The sequence below is a fragment of the Vigna unguiculata genome, chromosome 7, assembly GCF_004118075.2.
Source record: "Vigna unguiculata cultivar IT97K-499-35 chromosome 7, ASM411807v1, whole genome shotgun sequence".
Taxonomy (NCBI): Eukaryota; Viridiplantae; Streptophyta; class Magnoliopsida; order Fabales; family Fabaceae; genus Vigna; species Vigna unguiculata.
Genome location: NC_040285.1, coordinates 27,750,201 through 27,763,852, shown reverse-complemented (window position 1 = coordinate 27,763,852; position 13,652 = coordinate 27,750,201). Strand labels below are relative to the sequence as shown.

At 31.4% G+C, this 13,652-nt stretch overlaps 3 protein-coding genes across 4 annotated transcripts; 2 read left to right on the top strand and 1 right to left on the bottom strand.

The window, feature by feature from the left end:
• Window positions 1–725: 725 nt before the first annotated feature.
• LOC114190364 (probable aquaporin TIP-type alpha) lies at window positions 726–2,344 on the bottom strand. The gene is made up of 3 exons (XM_028079213.1): window positions 2,067–2,344; window positions 1,669–1,919; window positions 726–1,403 (listed from the first exon to the last, which is right to left on the bottom strand). Exons 1-3 carry the CDS (start codon window positions 2,197–2,199, stop codon window positions 1,023–1,025), a joined length of 765 nt encoding a protein of 254 aa, XP_027935014.1. The 5' UTR covers window positions 2,200–2,344; the 3' UTR covers window positions 726–1,022.
• Window positions 2,345–8,323: 5,979 nt separating this feature from the next.
• LOC114192807 (UPF0426 protein At1g28150, chloroplastic) lies at window positions 8,324–10,519 on the top strand. Its single transcript, XM_028082628.1, has 3 exons — window positions 8,324–8,517; window positions 8,595–8,753; window positions 10,161–10,519. Exons 1-3 carry the CDS (start codon window positions 8,473–8,475, stop codon window positions 10,335–10,337), a joined length of 381 nt encoding a protein of 126 aa, XP_027938429.1. The 5' UTR covers window positions 8,324–8,472; the 3' UTR covers window positions 10,338–10,519.
• Window positions 10,520–10,688: 169 nt separating this feature from the next.
• On the top strand, window positions 10,689–12,546 carry LOC114192806 (NDR1/HIN1-like protein 6). Of its 2 annotated transcripts, none has more exons than XM_028082627.1 (2): window positions 10,689–11,363; window positions 11,558–12,546. In XM_028082627.1, the coding sequence occupies exons 1-2, from the start codon at window positions 11,351–11,353 to the stop codon at window positions 12,298–12,300; spliced, it is 756 nt and encodes a 251-aa protein (XP_027938428.1). In that variant the 5' UTR covers window positions 10,689–11,350; the 3' UTR covers window positions 12,301–12,546. The 2 variants fall into 2 exon arrangements, with proteins under 2 accessions (XP_027938428.1, XP_027938427.1); XM_028082626.1 differs by having other exon boundaries at window positions 10,689–11,372.
• The last annotated feature ends 1,106 nt before the right edge of the window (window positions 12,547–13,652 follow it).

Below are 13,652 nucleotides of genomic sequence, written 5' to 3'. Positions count from 1 at the left end.
TGAATGACATGATAGAAAGAGGAGGTAAAAAGAAGAAAATAGTAAAAAGTCAGTTGTAAGATATGTTAAATGTATAAATGAAATTACTCCTTCAATCATTTAGTTTAATCCACGAAATGAATATCCTACTTCCCTCTACTTTGTCTTGATTATTACGGGTGTTGCTCTTTGTCACTACTAGGCCAAGTAACTTGGCTCTCAATAAATAATTTTAAATATATGAATTACACTATAATCAAAATTCACAAATTATATTATAACTGACATTTATAATGATTTAATATTTTTTAGGCAATAAGTTGTGTTTTAGATTTAACAGAAACAAATTATATTATAATAAAAATTTAATTATTGATTTATTTAATTAGTAAAAATAAACTTTTAAATAGGAGGATAAATTAAAATAATTAGGATGTTAAGTAAAATCATAAATAATGCATAGAGTATTATCAATCCATATAATGCATTATAATGCAAAATATATTACAAATCATTTAATTAGTAATAGAAGTTAAATTTTTTTGATAAATCAAAAATAAACTTGCAACAGAAAATAGATTTTTTTTGGGTTTAATTTAAAATAAAAAAAATTAAAAAACTAGGTTCTAGCATCCATCATCCATGATGAACTAAGTGAACTGGGAGACAGAGAAAGTGTGATTGCAGAAGGAGTTAACTGAGAGATGCACAGACATTGGTACTGAAGAAAGAACAAAAGAAAAACATTGAAACTAAGGTGCCACAAATTTGCTTTCATAGACAAAAGGCTCAAAGATGATATCTTTGAATTGTCTTTATTTTGAAGCATGTAAGTGATTAGGGATCTCACTTTATTCATTCAGCATACTGATGGAGTAAAACATCTACACACTAAACAAGTTCTTAGTGTTGATACTCCAAAGTCCAAACCAACATCAAAGAAAAATGCATAAAAGCAGTGATAAACTCATAAACACAAGAAGAAACAGTAATAGAGGCATGAGCTTAGGTTAATTAAACCTATTTCATAACACCCAAATGAACTAGTACTCTTCAGCAGGCAAAGGTTGATGAGGAGGAGGCTCAATTGGGATAACAACGAATTCATACAGGACTGCTGCTAGGGCTGCCCCAAGTAATGGACCCACCCAGAAGATCCAGTGGTTCTCCCACCTCCAGCCCACCAATGCAGGCCCAAAAGCCCGAGCAGGGTTCATGCATGCTCCATCAAAAGGTCCACCAGCCAGGATGTTTGCTCCTACCACCAGTCCAATGGCTAAGGGTGCAACTGTGCTGATTGCACCCCTTTTAGGATCCATAGCAGTGGCATAGACAGTGTACATCAGACCAAATGTGAGACCAATTTCAAGTATAAGACCATGAAGTGCTCCAACCCCAACTGATAAACTGAATCCCTCTGGTCTCTGCAACACCAACCACAGTGCAGTCACTATTGTGGTTTCTCATATTTTCAGTTCTTCGGTTTTTATAAAAAAAAAAAAATGTAAACAAGATATAGCCAAACATTTCTTCAAAAGATGATGTTTTTTTTTCTTTGTTTTCTTTTTGTTAAAGAGATAATTTACTTATTAAATTGGTTCTGCATTTGAAACAAAGATTAGATTAAGAATATGACAATGCAACAGACAGCAACATCAGAGAGGGAAAGGTGAATTTGATGTAACATACCATGTTGTTAGTGACAAGTCTCAACAAGAGAGCAGCAACAACAGAACCAAGGATTTGAGCAACCCAGTAGTAAATCGCTTTAAGGACAGAGATCCTTCCACCAAGAAGAGCACCAAAAGTGACAGCAGGGTTCAAGTGTCCACCAGAAACATGTGCACTTGCAGCAATAGCAGCAAATAGAGCAAAGGCATGAGCCACTGCAATTACCACTAGCTCAGCTGCTGATGACCCTGGTTCCTTGTAAATTTGTTCTGCAATCACACAACTCAATCAAACACTCATCACACCACATAATATATATTCACAATCATGTATATATAATAACATTCATGTAATGAGAGAGGCTATAATATAAGTTTAGAGTGTGTATGTGTATAGTATATATCTGAGGTACAGACTCAAAGCAAGGACTGAGCCTTCTCCAACAAAGACAAAGATGCAAGTGGAGATGAATTCAGCTATGGTTGCTCTGATAGAGTCTGGGTGACTAGCCTCATTGGTTCCAAACTCATATCTTCTGGTTGTTGCCATGATCCCACAAGGAACTTTTCTTTCTCAACTGGTGAATGAGATTTGGAAAAGCTTAAGCAATTTGCAACACTATTCTTTCTTCATTATATGCAACTTGAATTTTGAGGCTTGGAAGAAGGTGGGGTCACTTACCTTGCATGGATGAAATGTGGAGTGCGGTAGCTTATGTGAGCCAAACAAGGGTTGGAGCTGTAAGGGACACCTAGGTTTGTGAAAATCTTAACGATCGGCACGTGGAGATATGTTTAACTCGCCATGCAAAAATTGATCCTTTTGCATTCATATGTGATTGTGATTCTTATGTTAGTTTGCGGTGTGTTTATGCTCATCCCTTTTATCCTTTGCCGAACACGCCAAATTTGTGCAGTGGTTTCAATAATGGCTATTTTTTATGATAAATAATGTTGCATTCATCAAATCCAGTTAAGAAAGTAATTTAACTTATAGAATAATGGTTCTGTGAACTTCATGTATCATACCAATTTCCACATTAATTATATTTTTTGTCAGCACTAAAATAAATTATATAGATGCATTTGGAGTTCTTCAACCTTATAATACCACAGTTTAAAAGTTACTTAGTATTTGTATTTAAGAAAATAAATATCAAATAGCCACCTAAATAACAAAAAGGAATTCAACCAAAACTTAGTGCACAAACATGAACAAGATATCCTCATTTAAGCATATTAGACTTTAAAAAAGTTATTTATTATGTTTTATATAAATTATCTGTAATGTATTGATTTTAAATCATAATTTTCTTACAAGATCATACATATCATCCACCAGCTTCTAATAGTTAATTAGGTCTTTAATCTTTATAATCTCATAGACAATTGTTTTTGTCTTTTATATATATATATATATATATATATATATATATATATATATATATATATAGTGATTATGCTTTATATAATAAATGTTAGGTGATATTTCATTTGATACAAATCTTTATAAACTTAATTGGTAACTTTGTAAGAGGTTACCTCATGTGAAAAAAAATATATATAAATAACATAATAATTCGATATTTTAATAGTATAATTAAACAAAATCATTTGATATAAGCTGGTTAGTCTTTCGACTAGTTTGTTAGATCGAATACAAACAATGTTTGGGCAAGGATATAATTTAGCAGAATTTTGATACTTTTGAATTTTAACTCTTGTTCTTCATTTTTTTTTTCTTCAAAATGATGCTTTATATAGGCTTGAGAAGAAGTAATCGCTTTGAACTTAGTTGAATGATTTCGTAGAGAATCACTAAATGTAGTTCATGCAGCCTTTATTGGTTCTCTCTTCTTTACATAGTTCTCTTATAGCTGAAACTCCTTAACTCCCTAGATGTATAGTTTTTTACTTCTTTGATTGATAAAAACACACCATAGCAGATAAGTTGGTCAAAATTTACATGCTTTGTCAAATTATTTTAGCTTTAGTTCAAATCCCAAAAAATATTTAAATAAAGCTTAAACTTTGAACACAAATATCTTGATAACTAATAATAAAGATATTCTTTACTCAGTGAGTTTGAAGTCTTGGTTTTGTACTTATCTTTTGATTAATCTTCATTTGTTAAGTTGAACTTGACATGATGTCCATGGTTTGTCAGACAAAGTCTATGCACACATAATCTAATTGACTATCAGACCTAACTTTTTCAAGTTTCAAGCTTTAAGTTTTATTGTATTAAAGCACTTAATCAAAACATCGGAGGAGTTGGACTTTTATTCAATAATCATCTTCATCATCATCTTCACAATGTTGATCATCATTAAACTCTTCCTAAGATGAAAATTAGGGATCTATGTTGGCAATTATCAAGATCAAGTACATCTAAAGTTGGATCTCCTGCTATTCCATTTAAGTGAACATTTTTACCATTATATTCACCTTGAGTTTGCTCAATATCAATAACATCTCCCTCTTCGGTTATTCATTCATCATTTGACTCAATATCTTCACATGGGAGTATAGGTGTCAAGGTAAAACGACCTAACTATCACAGTTTGGCTTATTAAGTTAAAAATTAGTCAACTATCAACCCAATTCACTTTTTTGTAAGTAAAAAATTTTATAACTAAACTCAACGCACTAAAAGTGAGTCACTTAAGCATGTTTGTTATCCCAAATTATTCTATATATTTTTTGTAATATAATAAAAATAAATTGACTCAACTCTTTTATTTATAATAGTACAATTAAAATGTTCGTCCAACGATGAATCTTCAAAAATATTTTTGTTTTCAAAATTTTACCTCCATATCAAAATTTAAAGGGACAAATATACTATAATTAAAAAATATTTTTAGTTATATATAAATATTTATATATACAAAAAACATTTTAAAACAATTGGGCTCAACCACCATAAAGCTCTATTCTTTGTAAATCTATTCTACCAATTACTATTATAAAGATAAAGATAATAAATGAAAATCAAAGTGTCTATCTATGTAATTGAGCAAACAAATAAATTAAGTATTATTGAACAACATCTTAGTTTTTAGAAAGATTAAATATTTAACCTACATAGAAGTCGTAAACAATTATAATAAAAAAAATGATTAAAAAATGATAACAGATTGTTGATGGTGGGTTAATGGTCAACCCATCCCAACTTAGTTTGAACCTATTTAATCTCTTGTTTGAGTGAACTGGGTTCGATTTGACTCACATTTAAAACAATAATATTTTTTCTAATGCAACCTGATTCAAATTTGTGGTGAACCGGATTGACTTACGAATTTGAAATCACTTTAACACTTATGAATGGGAGAGCGATAATTTGTTATAATTTGTTTATTTTCTTAACTTCAAGTTATACATTACATAAAAAAAAATTATGAATTACAAATTACTTTAATTATCATTTCAAATGAGCTTCATTACTCTCACGTCTACAAAACAAGTCAAGCTTAAAATTTGAATGATCCAAGAAGTAGTACTTTTCTATATTCCTTGAAAAATAACAAATTACATTATTTTTTTCTTTATGCAACATCCTTAACCAATATTCTTATGCATATATACTGTTGGAAGTCCCACATCGACCAAAGATAAGGTCAATTCACAATATATAAGTGAGGTGCAAACCTCACCTTACAAGCCGGCTTTGTGGAGTTGAGTTAGGCTTAAAGCCCACTTCTAACATATACAACTCTAATTTTAAATCATCAAGTTTAAAATTTGATTGGTAGTGAAAGTGAAGGTTTATATAATAGACTGCTAGATCCAAATGATAACAATTTGATCTTTCATTAATTAATTTTCCAAACATCTTCATTACATTCTATACCTATTGCGAAATTATTTCACAAATAAGTAATTAAATTTTGAAGGAATCAAGGTTTAGAATTTTTACTTTTTCATAGTATTATTAAAATTGCACCTAACTTTCAGTTTTGCACAATTCATCTTCCCATCTAAATTCTATTATAGGTTTTATATCTAAGTCCATGACCATCATAAGAGATTCAAGAACTTTGAGGCATATGGTAATATTAGGATGACAATGGGTCGAGTCAGGCACGGATAGTGCCTACCCGCTACTCGACCCGCAAAAAAAAAATCGTACCCGTTATCCATCCTATTATTCATTGGATATCCACATAAAAAATATTTATGGATATTTTTCAACCCATGGGTAACCGTTGGATACCTGTGGATATTTTAAAAAAATTATTAGTTTTCAAATGATGTTTACGAAAAAAAAATTTAAGCATCCATTCGAATAAAAGTTAATGAACAACTAAATAAAAGTTAAAACACAAATTCAAATTAATAGTACCTAAAACATACATTCAAATATAAGAAATTTAAAAATTAATTCTTATAAAAATAATAGTCTAAGATCTATGTTTCCTCTCCAATATCTTCATGTTGATCACTAGATTCCTAAAACAACATAAATAAGTCATCAATAAATGACATAGTGACACTATTAGTAAAATTAGAATAAAATATTAAAAAGAAAACTACTAACATCATCATCAATTGTCTCCTCTAGTATTAAACTTCATCTTGCCCACTTTCAATTTTGAAGAACCTGAAAAGGAAAATCAATTCATTTGTCATAGTCAATCATTTGAATGAATATAAATATGTAATTTGAAGTGCTAATTTAATTACCTTCTATGTCAGTCCATAGTCAATACTGAACATACATCAATGCCTCTGAAGTGTCTGGGTGTAATCTATTGCAATGTGAAGTAAGAAATCGACCCCAGTACTAAAATAAGACTCAGAAGCAACTATTGAGATATGAATGACTAGGAATGGCTAGAAAATCTCTTATAATCATTTACAAAATTGGATAGTTTTTTAGCTCTTATCACAACTTCCAATTTTAAAGAATATATCTCTCAATTCCTCAGATTCAGAAACGACCTTAATCAGACAGGAAAAACTTATAAGAAATAATCAGAGTCATGAGCAGTTCAAGTTCATGTATTAACCTAGAACTAAAATAAGAGATAGAAAACATACCCCTTTTAAAGCTTCACCCGAGATTTGAAGGATTGGAAGACGACCTTCAGAAGATTCAGCACACGAGAAAACTGGGAGCAGAGAATGAAAGGAAAATGAGTTAACAAAAAGGATAATACCCCAAAAGGGGTTGTTGATTAAAAACAGTTATAGAGAGAGCTAAGAACAATTTTTTGGAGATGAATGTTAAATGTGTAAGAAAGAAAATGAAAGGAAAAGCATGGATTTACCTGTTCGAAAATCCCAAAGCACTTGGACGACAACAGTGAACAAAAAAAGAAATGAACTTCAGCATTAACTTAATATCTTATAATCTAACAGGGACAAATATGTAATTTCATTTTATTAACGGGTAGTGAGTACCCACAGATACGATTAGTATGATATCCAATCCTGACCCGTTAAGAAATGAGTATTAAATTACATGCTATCTACAAGTATCTATTATCCATGGATACCAACTATCCATCACAAATTTTATCCGCATCTACATGAGTGCGAATTTTTTTTCCATAACATCCTTCCAAAACTAATTATCTAATGACATTTTTAACTTTTTTACTCTGTTGTGAAGTTACAAACTTGTCTGTTCGACACTCTTCAAAACTAAACATGGTCAAAAGATGTTTTCAATTCATAAAAACAAGATAGTCAAATAAGCTATTTCCTCATGTCATATCTCACCGTATACAGGTAATTAATTTTGTTTTGTAGGTGTCTATCTTTTTTTTCCTTCTTAATAGCAATTTAATGGATCTTTAAATTTTTTTCAAAATCTTTAATGAACAAATAAATACAACAGACAACACATGGCCCCAATTTGCAACAAACCTCCGGTTGCCTTGATATTTGTATCATTTACTAATATTTGGAATTTATATACATACATAAACTTTGGATCTTACTAATTAAGGACATCGAATAAAATAATTAATATATCTTGAATTTTAAAAAATCATAATTAATTATAATATTAAATAAGATCTAGTTATTATAAATGTAATTATATTTTATTTAAAAGATAAAGTTAATATAAATAATATACAATTCTAATTAATAATTTATTTGATACATATTTATAAAAAGTTAAAATATAATTAAATAATAAAATAGTTATATTTTAATATTATTAAAAATAAAATATAATTAAAAGTAAAAAATTAATTAAATTGAAAAGGTGACAAAAAGATGTTATGAAAAAAAGAGATTTTTTTTCACAAGAATGTGTAATATAATATTTTTATCACAAAAGCTTTTAAAAAAATATATAAATTTTGAAGAGATTTCTTTTTCTTTTGAAAAAATTAAAGACAATATCTTTTAGACTCAAGTGTCAGATAAATAACTTTTTCTTACATTTTAGTAAAGACATTAAAAATTCTAAAATGTTTATTTTATATATTATTTAAAAATTTTAAAAGACATTTTTATTTTTATAAATCTATTATATAAATTTATATTGTTTTAATTAATAAAATTAATTATTTCAATTTTTAATATAAAAATTGATATAATAAATATAATTAATTAAACATGAATATGATTAGCATTCTCACTATTTCTTTTTTATGTTATATTATATCTGATAAAAAACTTATAAAAACCTATTTTTCATAGGATAATAATATATCGATCCTTGAACACTTTAAGACAGTGCACTGTTAATTTTTTTCAAGACAAATCGGAAAATTAGAATTTCCCAACTTTAGTTTTCCTAATTGTGGAGAGAATCTCAATTGGTAGTGAAGGATCTGGACTCTGAAGAAGAACAAGCATAGCTATGTCTCTCCTTAAATCTCCTCTGCTGTCGCTGCCATCTACTCAGGTTCATTATCTTATCTTCTTCCTCTCTTCTTCCGTTCCATTTCACTTCCTCATTCATTTCGATAATTTGATTCACAGTGCTTGAAATCGAAGCAAGAAGCTAGGTTATTGTCACATGGGCCAAACATAGGAGGAATCAGCAGAACCATCCGTAGAACTGGGAATAGGAATGGAAATGGGGTTAAAGCCTTTTTCTTTAATCCTGAACAAGACCCCATCGTCAAAGACGCTCTCAAGGTATGAGTGTCTCTTCTTCTCACCACTCGTATATATCTCAGACTTATATTGCTTAATTCAGTGTTTTGATTAACTGTTACTGTTTCATGTCACGTGGCATGGCATGCATGAAATGAAAGAAAAAACTTTTCTTTAAGTGAAATTGACTTTAAAATGAATAAGCAAAGGTGTATCTGTTCTTCAGATTTAATATTTTATGATGGGAATTCACTTTAAATTAAATCAAGGATGCATGTGCACTCTTAAAGGAGCCATCATCTTCATCTGCAATTGACTTTAGAAATGTTTGTGACTGTGAGCAAGAGTGATACACTTCTTTAGTTAGACTAAAGATTTTTCAAACAAAGATAGAAGTATCTCTTTTAACACCATGGCTACCCTGTAAAATACGATTGGGATTTCAAACTGTGCTTACATTTTACTATCTAGTCTCATGATGAAGAGCCAAGTGGTGGCGTACATCTAGGGAGACCAGAATATTGATGACCCTGCCACCTGGAATACAAGAACCTCTAGTGTAGCTTAATCCAAGTCAGACATTTGTTTTGGACTTGTATGAATGATTTTTAAACAAAAAATTCATACAATAATTTGTACCGCGATATATTTTTGTGGGTCTCTCTCTTGCAAATCATATAATACATGTCATAATTATGAAAAGAGATAGACACAACAAATAATGTTGTATAAATTGTTTGTGTGCTCATATGTCTAATTTATATAGAGCTGAAGGTCAAATTGTTAAGCTTTTCGTTTTGTTTGGGGGGAGGGAGTGAAAGATCCATTGATATTGTTGAATGTTTGTGGTTTACTGGTGGGACTATATGGCATGATTGTAAAAAAGAACTGATGCTATTCCAGAGTTGTGTCATGTGACCTTTGCTTCCAATTTAAGAAGTGAGGTTAAGCTTAATTTTGCCCATAGTCTAAGACACTTGTATCACTGGTTCGTAAACAAATGAGTTGTCAATAGGCTGGTGGTGGGAGATTTTTGAAGCGAAGTGCTTATGGAGAAGTTTTCTTCAAATAGTTCCATACAATTTATGCCTTCATGAACATGCCTCCTGTGTTTGAGTAAATTTTATGACACAGCTGAGATGCAATTTACTGTGAAAACGTCGACTTCCTGCTCAGTTCATGGGTAAATATTTTATTGATTTTCTGTTTTGTCCACAAAAAACCATACAATAAAAAGTTGGTTTTATATTTTCTGACTTGAAATAGTGAAACCTTATTACTTTGTTAAAACCTACGGCCAATAATCTAAAAGCATTGATTAGCTGTAGTATTCCTTGACTCTTGACATTTACTTGGATGTTGCCGCAATACTGTAGACTGAAAAAGCATTCTGTTGGCATTGAAAATTTGACGTGCTTTTATCACCCTTTGTCATTGCTATAATTTCAGGAACCAGTGGCATTTTTGGGTGGAATGTTTGCGGGTATTTTAAGGCTAGATTTGAATGAAGACCCTCTCAAGGAATGGGTAACTAGGACTGTGGAAGCTGCAGGTATTAGCGAAGAAGAAGTGAATACAGAGGAGTCAACAACTGAGGCAGCTCCACTAGAGATTCAGATTGAATAACAATTACAATTGTTTCTTTATTATACAAATTTTATAAAACTTGCGTTAGATTATTATGCCGACATAGCAATGGAAATTGGTTCAATTGGTCATGAATAATAATCTTTGGATCTACATATGTGAAATGAAGAACATCTCCGCTCCTGTCTCTTCTTTCCTTAAAGATGGTAGACTTTTTAGCATTTGAATTGGTGTGATAACTTGCTTGATTTGGTATCATAAGGTATCTGTCTACTGTTATGCCAGCTAAATTTTATCCTCAAGCAATTTTTAGAAATCAAACACATGATGCTTGACATTTTTGATATTTAGACACCATTTGTTTTAACCTGCTATACAACTTCCAAACTATTTTTTACGTAGCTTTATCTTGATATAATAGTAAAACAAGTTGTTTAGTCTCAAACAGTTTGCTGAAGGTGTATTGAGAATTCTGCGCACGAGGTCTAAACTACCTCCCTAGGTTCGTAGTTATAGACACTGTTTGTTTGGTTCTAAGGAACATCCACAGACCCCAATTGAAGTCAACTAATAGCTTGGTTAAGTTTTCGTTTAGACCTAATAGTATTTACCTATATACCATAATGTCCTTTTTGTAAAGTGTGAAAAAGTAGCCTTAATGGGCAAGTAAGGTTTCCTTTACTGCAAAGCAAGTTTGAAAGAACGTCAATACGTCTATCTCCTCATTTGTTGCAAGAATTACCAGCTCTTGCCATGCATTTCTTACTGTCGAAATGATCATGCTTGCTGCATAAAGCATTGTGGCAAAATCATGAAAGTGCAAAAATTCTAGAAGAATAACAATACAATTAAGTAATACCACAATTACAAAGGTTTGAAGTCTGTATACCGTTATTATGGCTTAATGCTCACGTGTCTGTCAACATGCATCTTTACAGATGTCGTGGCCTGGTTGAAAGAAAATGTAAAAGGGAACTCTTGTATCTGACGCAACACAATACAGCAGAGTCAATATGCAGATGAACTACCACTGATCTATTTCGGTAAATAACATGCCGTTTGTAGGTGAGGAAGGTAACCACACCACTGTACCTTTTTACAGGCCAATCAATCCAATTTCCAATAGCATTTTTCATATTTAGAAGTCAAAAAAGTGTGTTTATATAGGAGCAGCAACACGAGCTAGAAATAAAACTGTGTTTGCCATCACAAAATTTGAGAAAGAACACCACTCAGTAAATAACTCCTATTCATGGCAGATCATCAGAGACTGAGGATCCACCCTATGGAAGGGGAAGCACCAGCTCCCCCAACAACCCCATTGGTACCTCCAGGCTCCTCAAGATCAGAAAAGGGTATCCCTTTACACCATCCTCCACTGCTACGTTCTGTGCCAGCAGTATACTCTAAACCACGGAAAAGAAGCTGTTTTTGCAAGTGCATGTGTTGGACAATAAGCGTGTTTGTTCTCCTCCTCATTATCTTGGCTGCAATTGTTGGAATCCTTTACCTAGTCTTCAAACCAAAACTTCCAGATTACTCAGTTGACACTCTCAGGATAAGTGATCTGAGGCTTAACTTTGACATGAGTCTGTATGCAAAGTTTGATGTGAAGATCACAGCAAACAACCCAAACAAGAAGATTGGTATCTACTATGAAAAGGGTGGAAAGTTAAGTGTGTGGTACACAAACACAAGGCTTTGTGAAGGGTCACTGCCCCAGTTCTACCAAGGTCACCAGAACAAAACAGTGCTCGATGTGTCTTTGAGTGGTCAAGTGCAGTCTGGAAGCACCTTAATGACGGCACTGCAGCAGCAACAGCAGACAGGACGCATTCCATTGGATCTGAAGGTCCATGCGCCAATCGCCATCAAACTTGGGAGGTTGAAGCTGATGAAGATCAGAGTCTTGGGAGAATGCCTGTTGGTGGTGGATAGCTTATCATCTAATAATCTCATAAGCATCAAGGCTAGCAACTGTAAATTCAGAATGAAACTTTGATTCCATTCTGAGAGAGTTTCCCTTGCTTCATCTCATTTGTTTGTATTCTTTTTTTCTTTTATGATTGAAAGACTTCTGATTCTTTCATGGATATTTTGAGTTCTAGATTTTGGATACTCCATGAAACGAAGACCCAATGTCTTTATATCACCAGCTATTATCTCTGTATTTTTTTTTCTTCTTCCTCTTTGAGAGTGTCTATCAGCATGGGGTGTCCATCAAAGATTTTTCATATTTCTTACACTATATTATTGCAGCAGTTCATACAATTTTTTTATTTTCTATCTTTTATCATTCTTGATTTTGACATTATATTAATGAAGTGGATAGTCGTTTCAAGATTCTGTGACAAGAACTTGCTACAAAAATAAAACATAGAAAGTCAAATCAAACTTCCTCCAAATGAAGGAAGAGAAAAGGAAGTAAAATAACTACGACAGAAAATGTTACAAATATCATAACATGTTTGGTATATTTAAGATATTTTTAAGAGTAAAAGAAATACTTATATAAAATGGAAAATTTTTCATTTGAAACTTAATTACAAAATTTCATAAATGTTACATTAATGGATATTTGTAAATATTTATATAAAATATTAGAATTTAACATTCCCAATGAAAGATTAATCCTATTGATTTTTTTTTACACAACACTCATATTTAAGAAAAATAGATCACATTAACCAATTTAAAACTACTAGATGTATGCAAAAATAATTGTTCCAAATTGTACCAAAAAAATGACTGCATGTTGATTTTTTTTTTTAATATAAAAAAACACTCCCTAATGTATACTTAAAAAATTCATGCAAATTATTCAAATTACTTCGTTTCATATTTATCTTAAAAACATTGTATTACATTATTTATAGGTTTAAATTCCTTTTTGGTTCTCATTTTCGTAATGTTTGTTGCGGATGATCCTCATTTTGACAGAATGTTTAAAATGGTCTTCATTCGTACCGAATGTTTAGAATGGTCCTCATTTTCGCAATTTGTGTTTTATTTGATCATTTTCTGTAACGTTGTTTAAATCATTAACGGAGCATTGTACAGGTAGCACGGTTTGTATTAGGGTTTGTATTGTACTGTACAGATGGGGTAATTAGATATTTGGGGATAAATAAGTAAGTTAGGGTTTTAGTAAGGAATGTTGGGCAGTTGGTGAGTTTTGGCAATTTTATTCCTCCATTCTCAACTAGTGTTGCTGCAATCTTCTTCTTCTTACAATCTTCTTTATAATTGGATTGCAGAAAGAAGAAGATTGTAACAACACCAATTGGGAATGAGGAATAAGATTGTCAAAACTCACCAACTGTCCAAAGATCCCTTACCAAAACCCTCGCCACT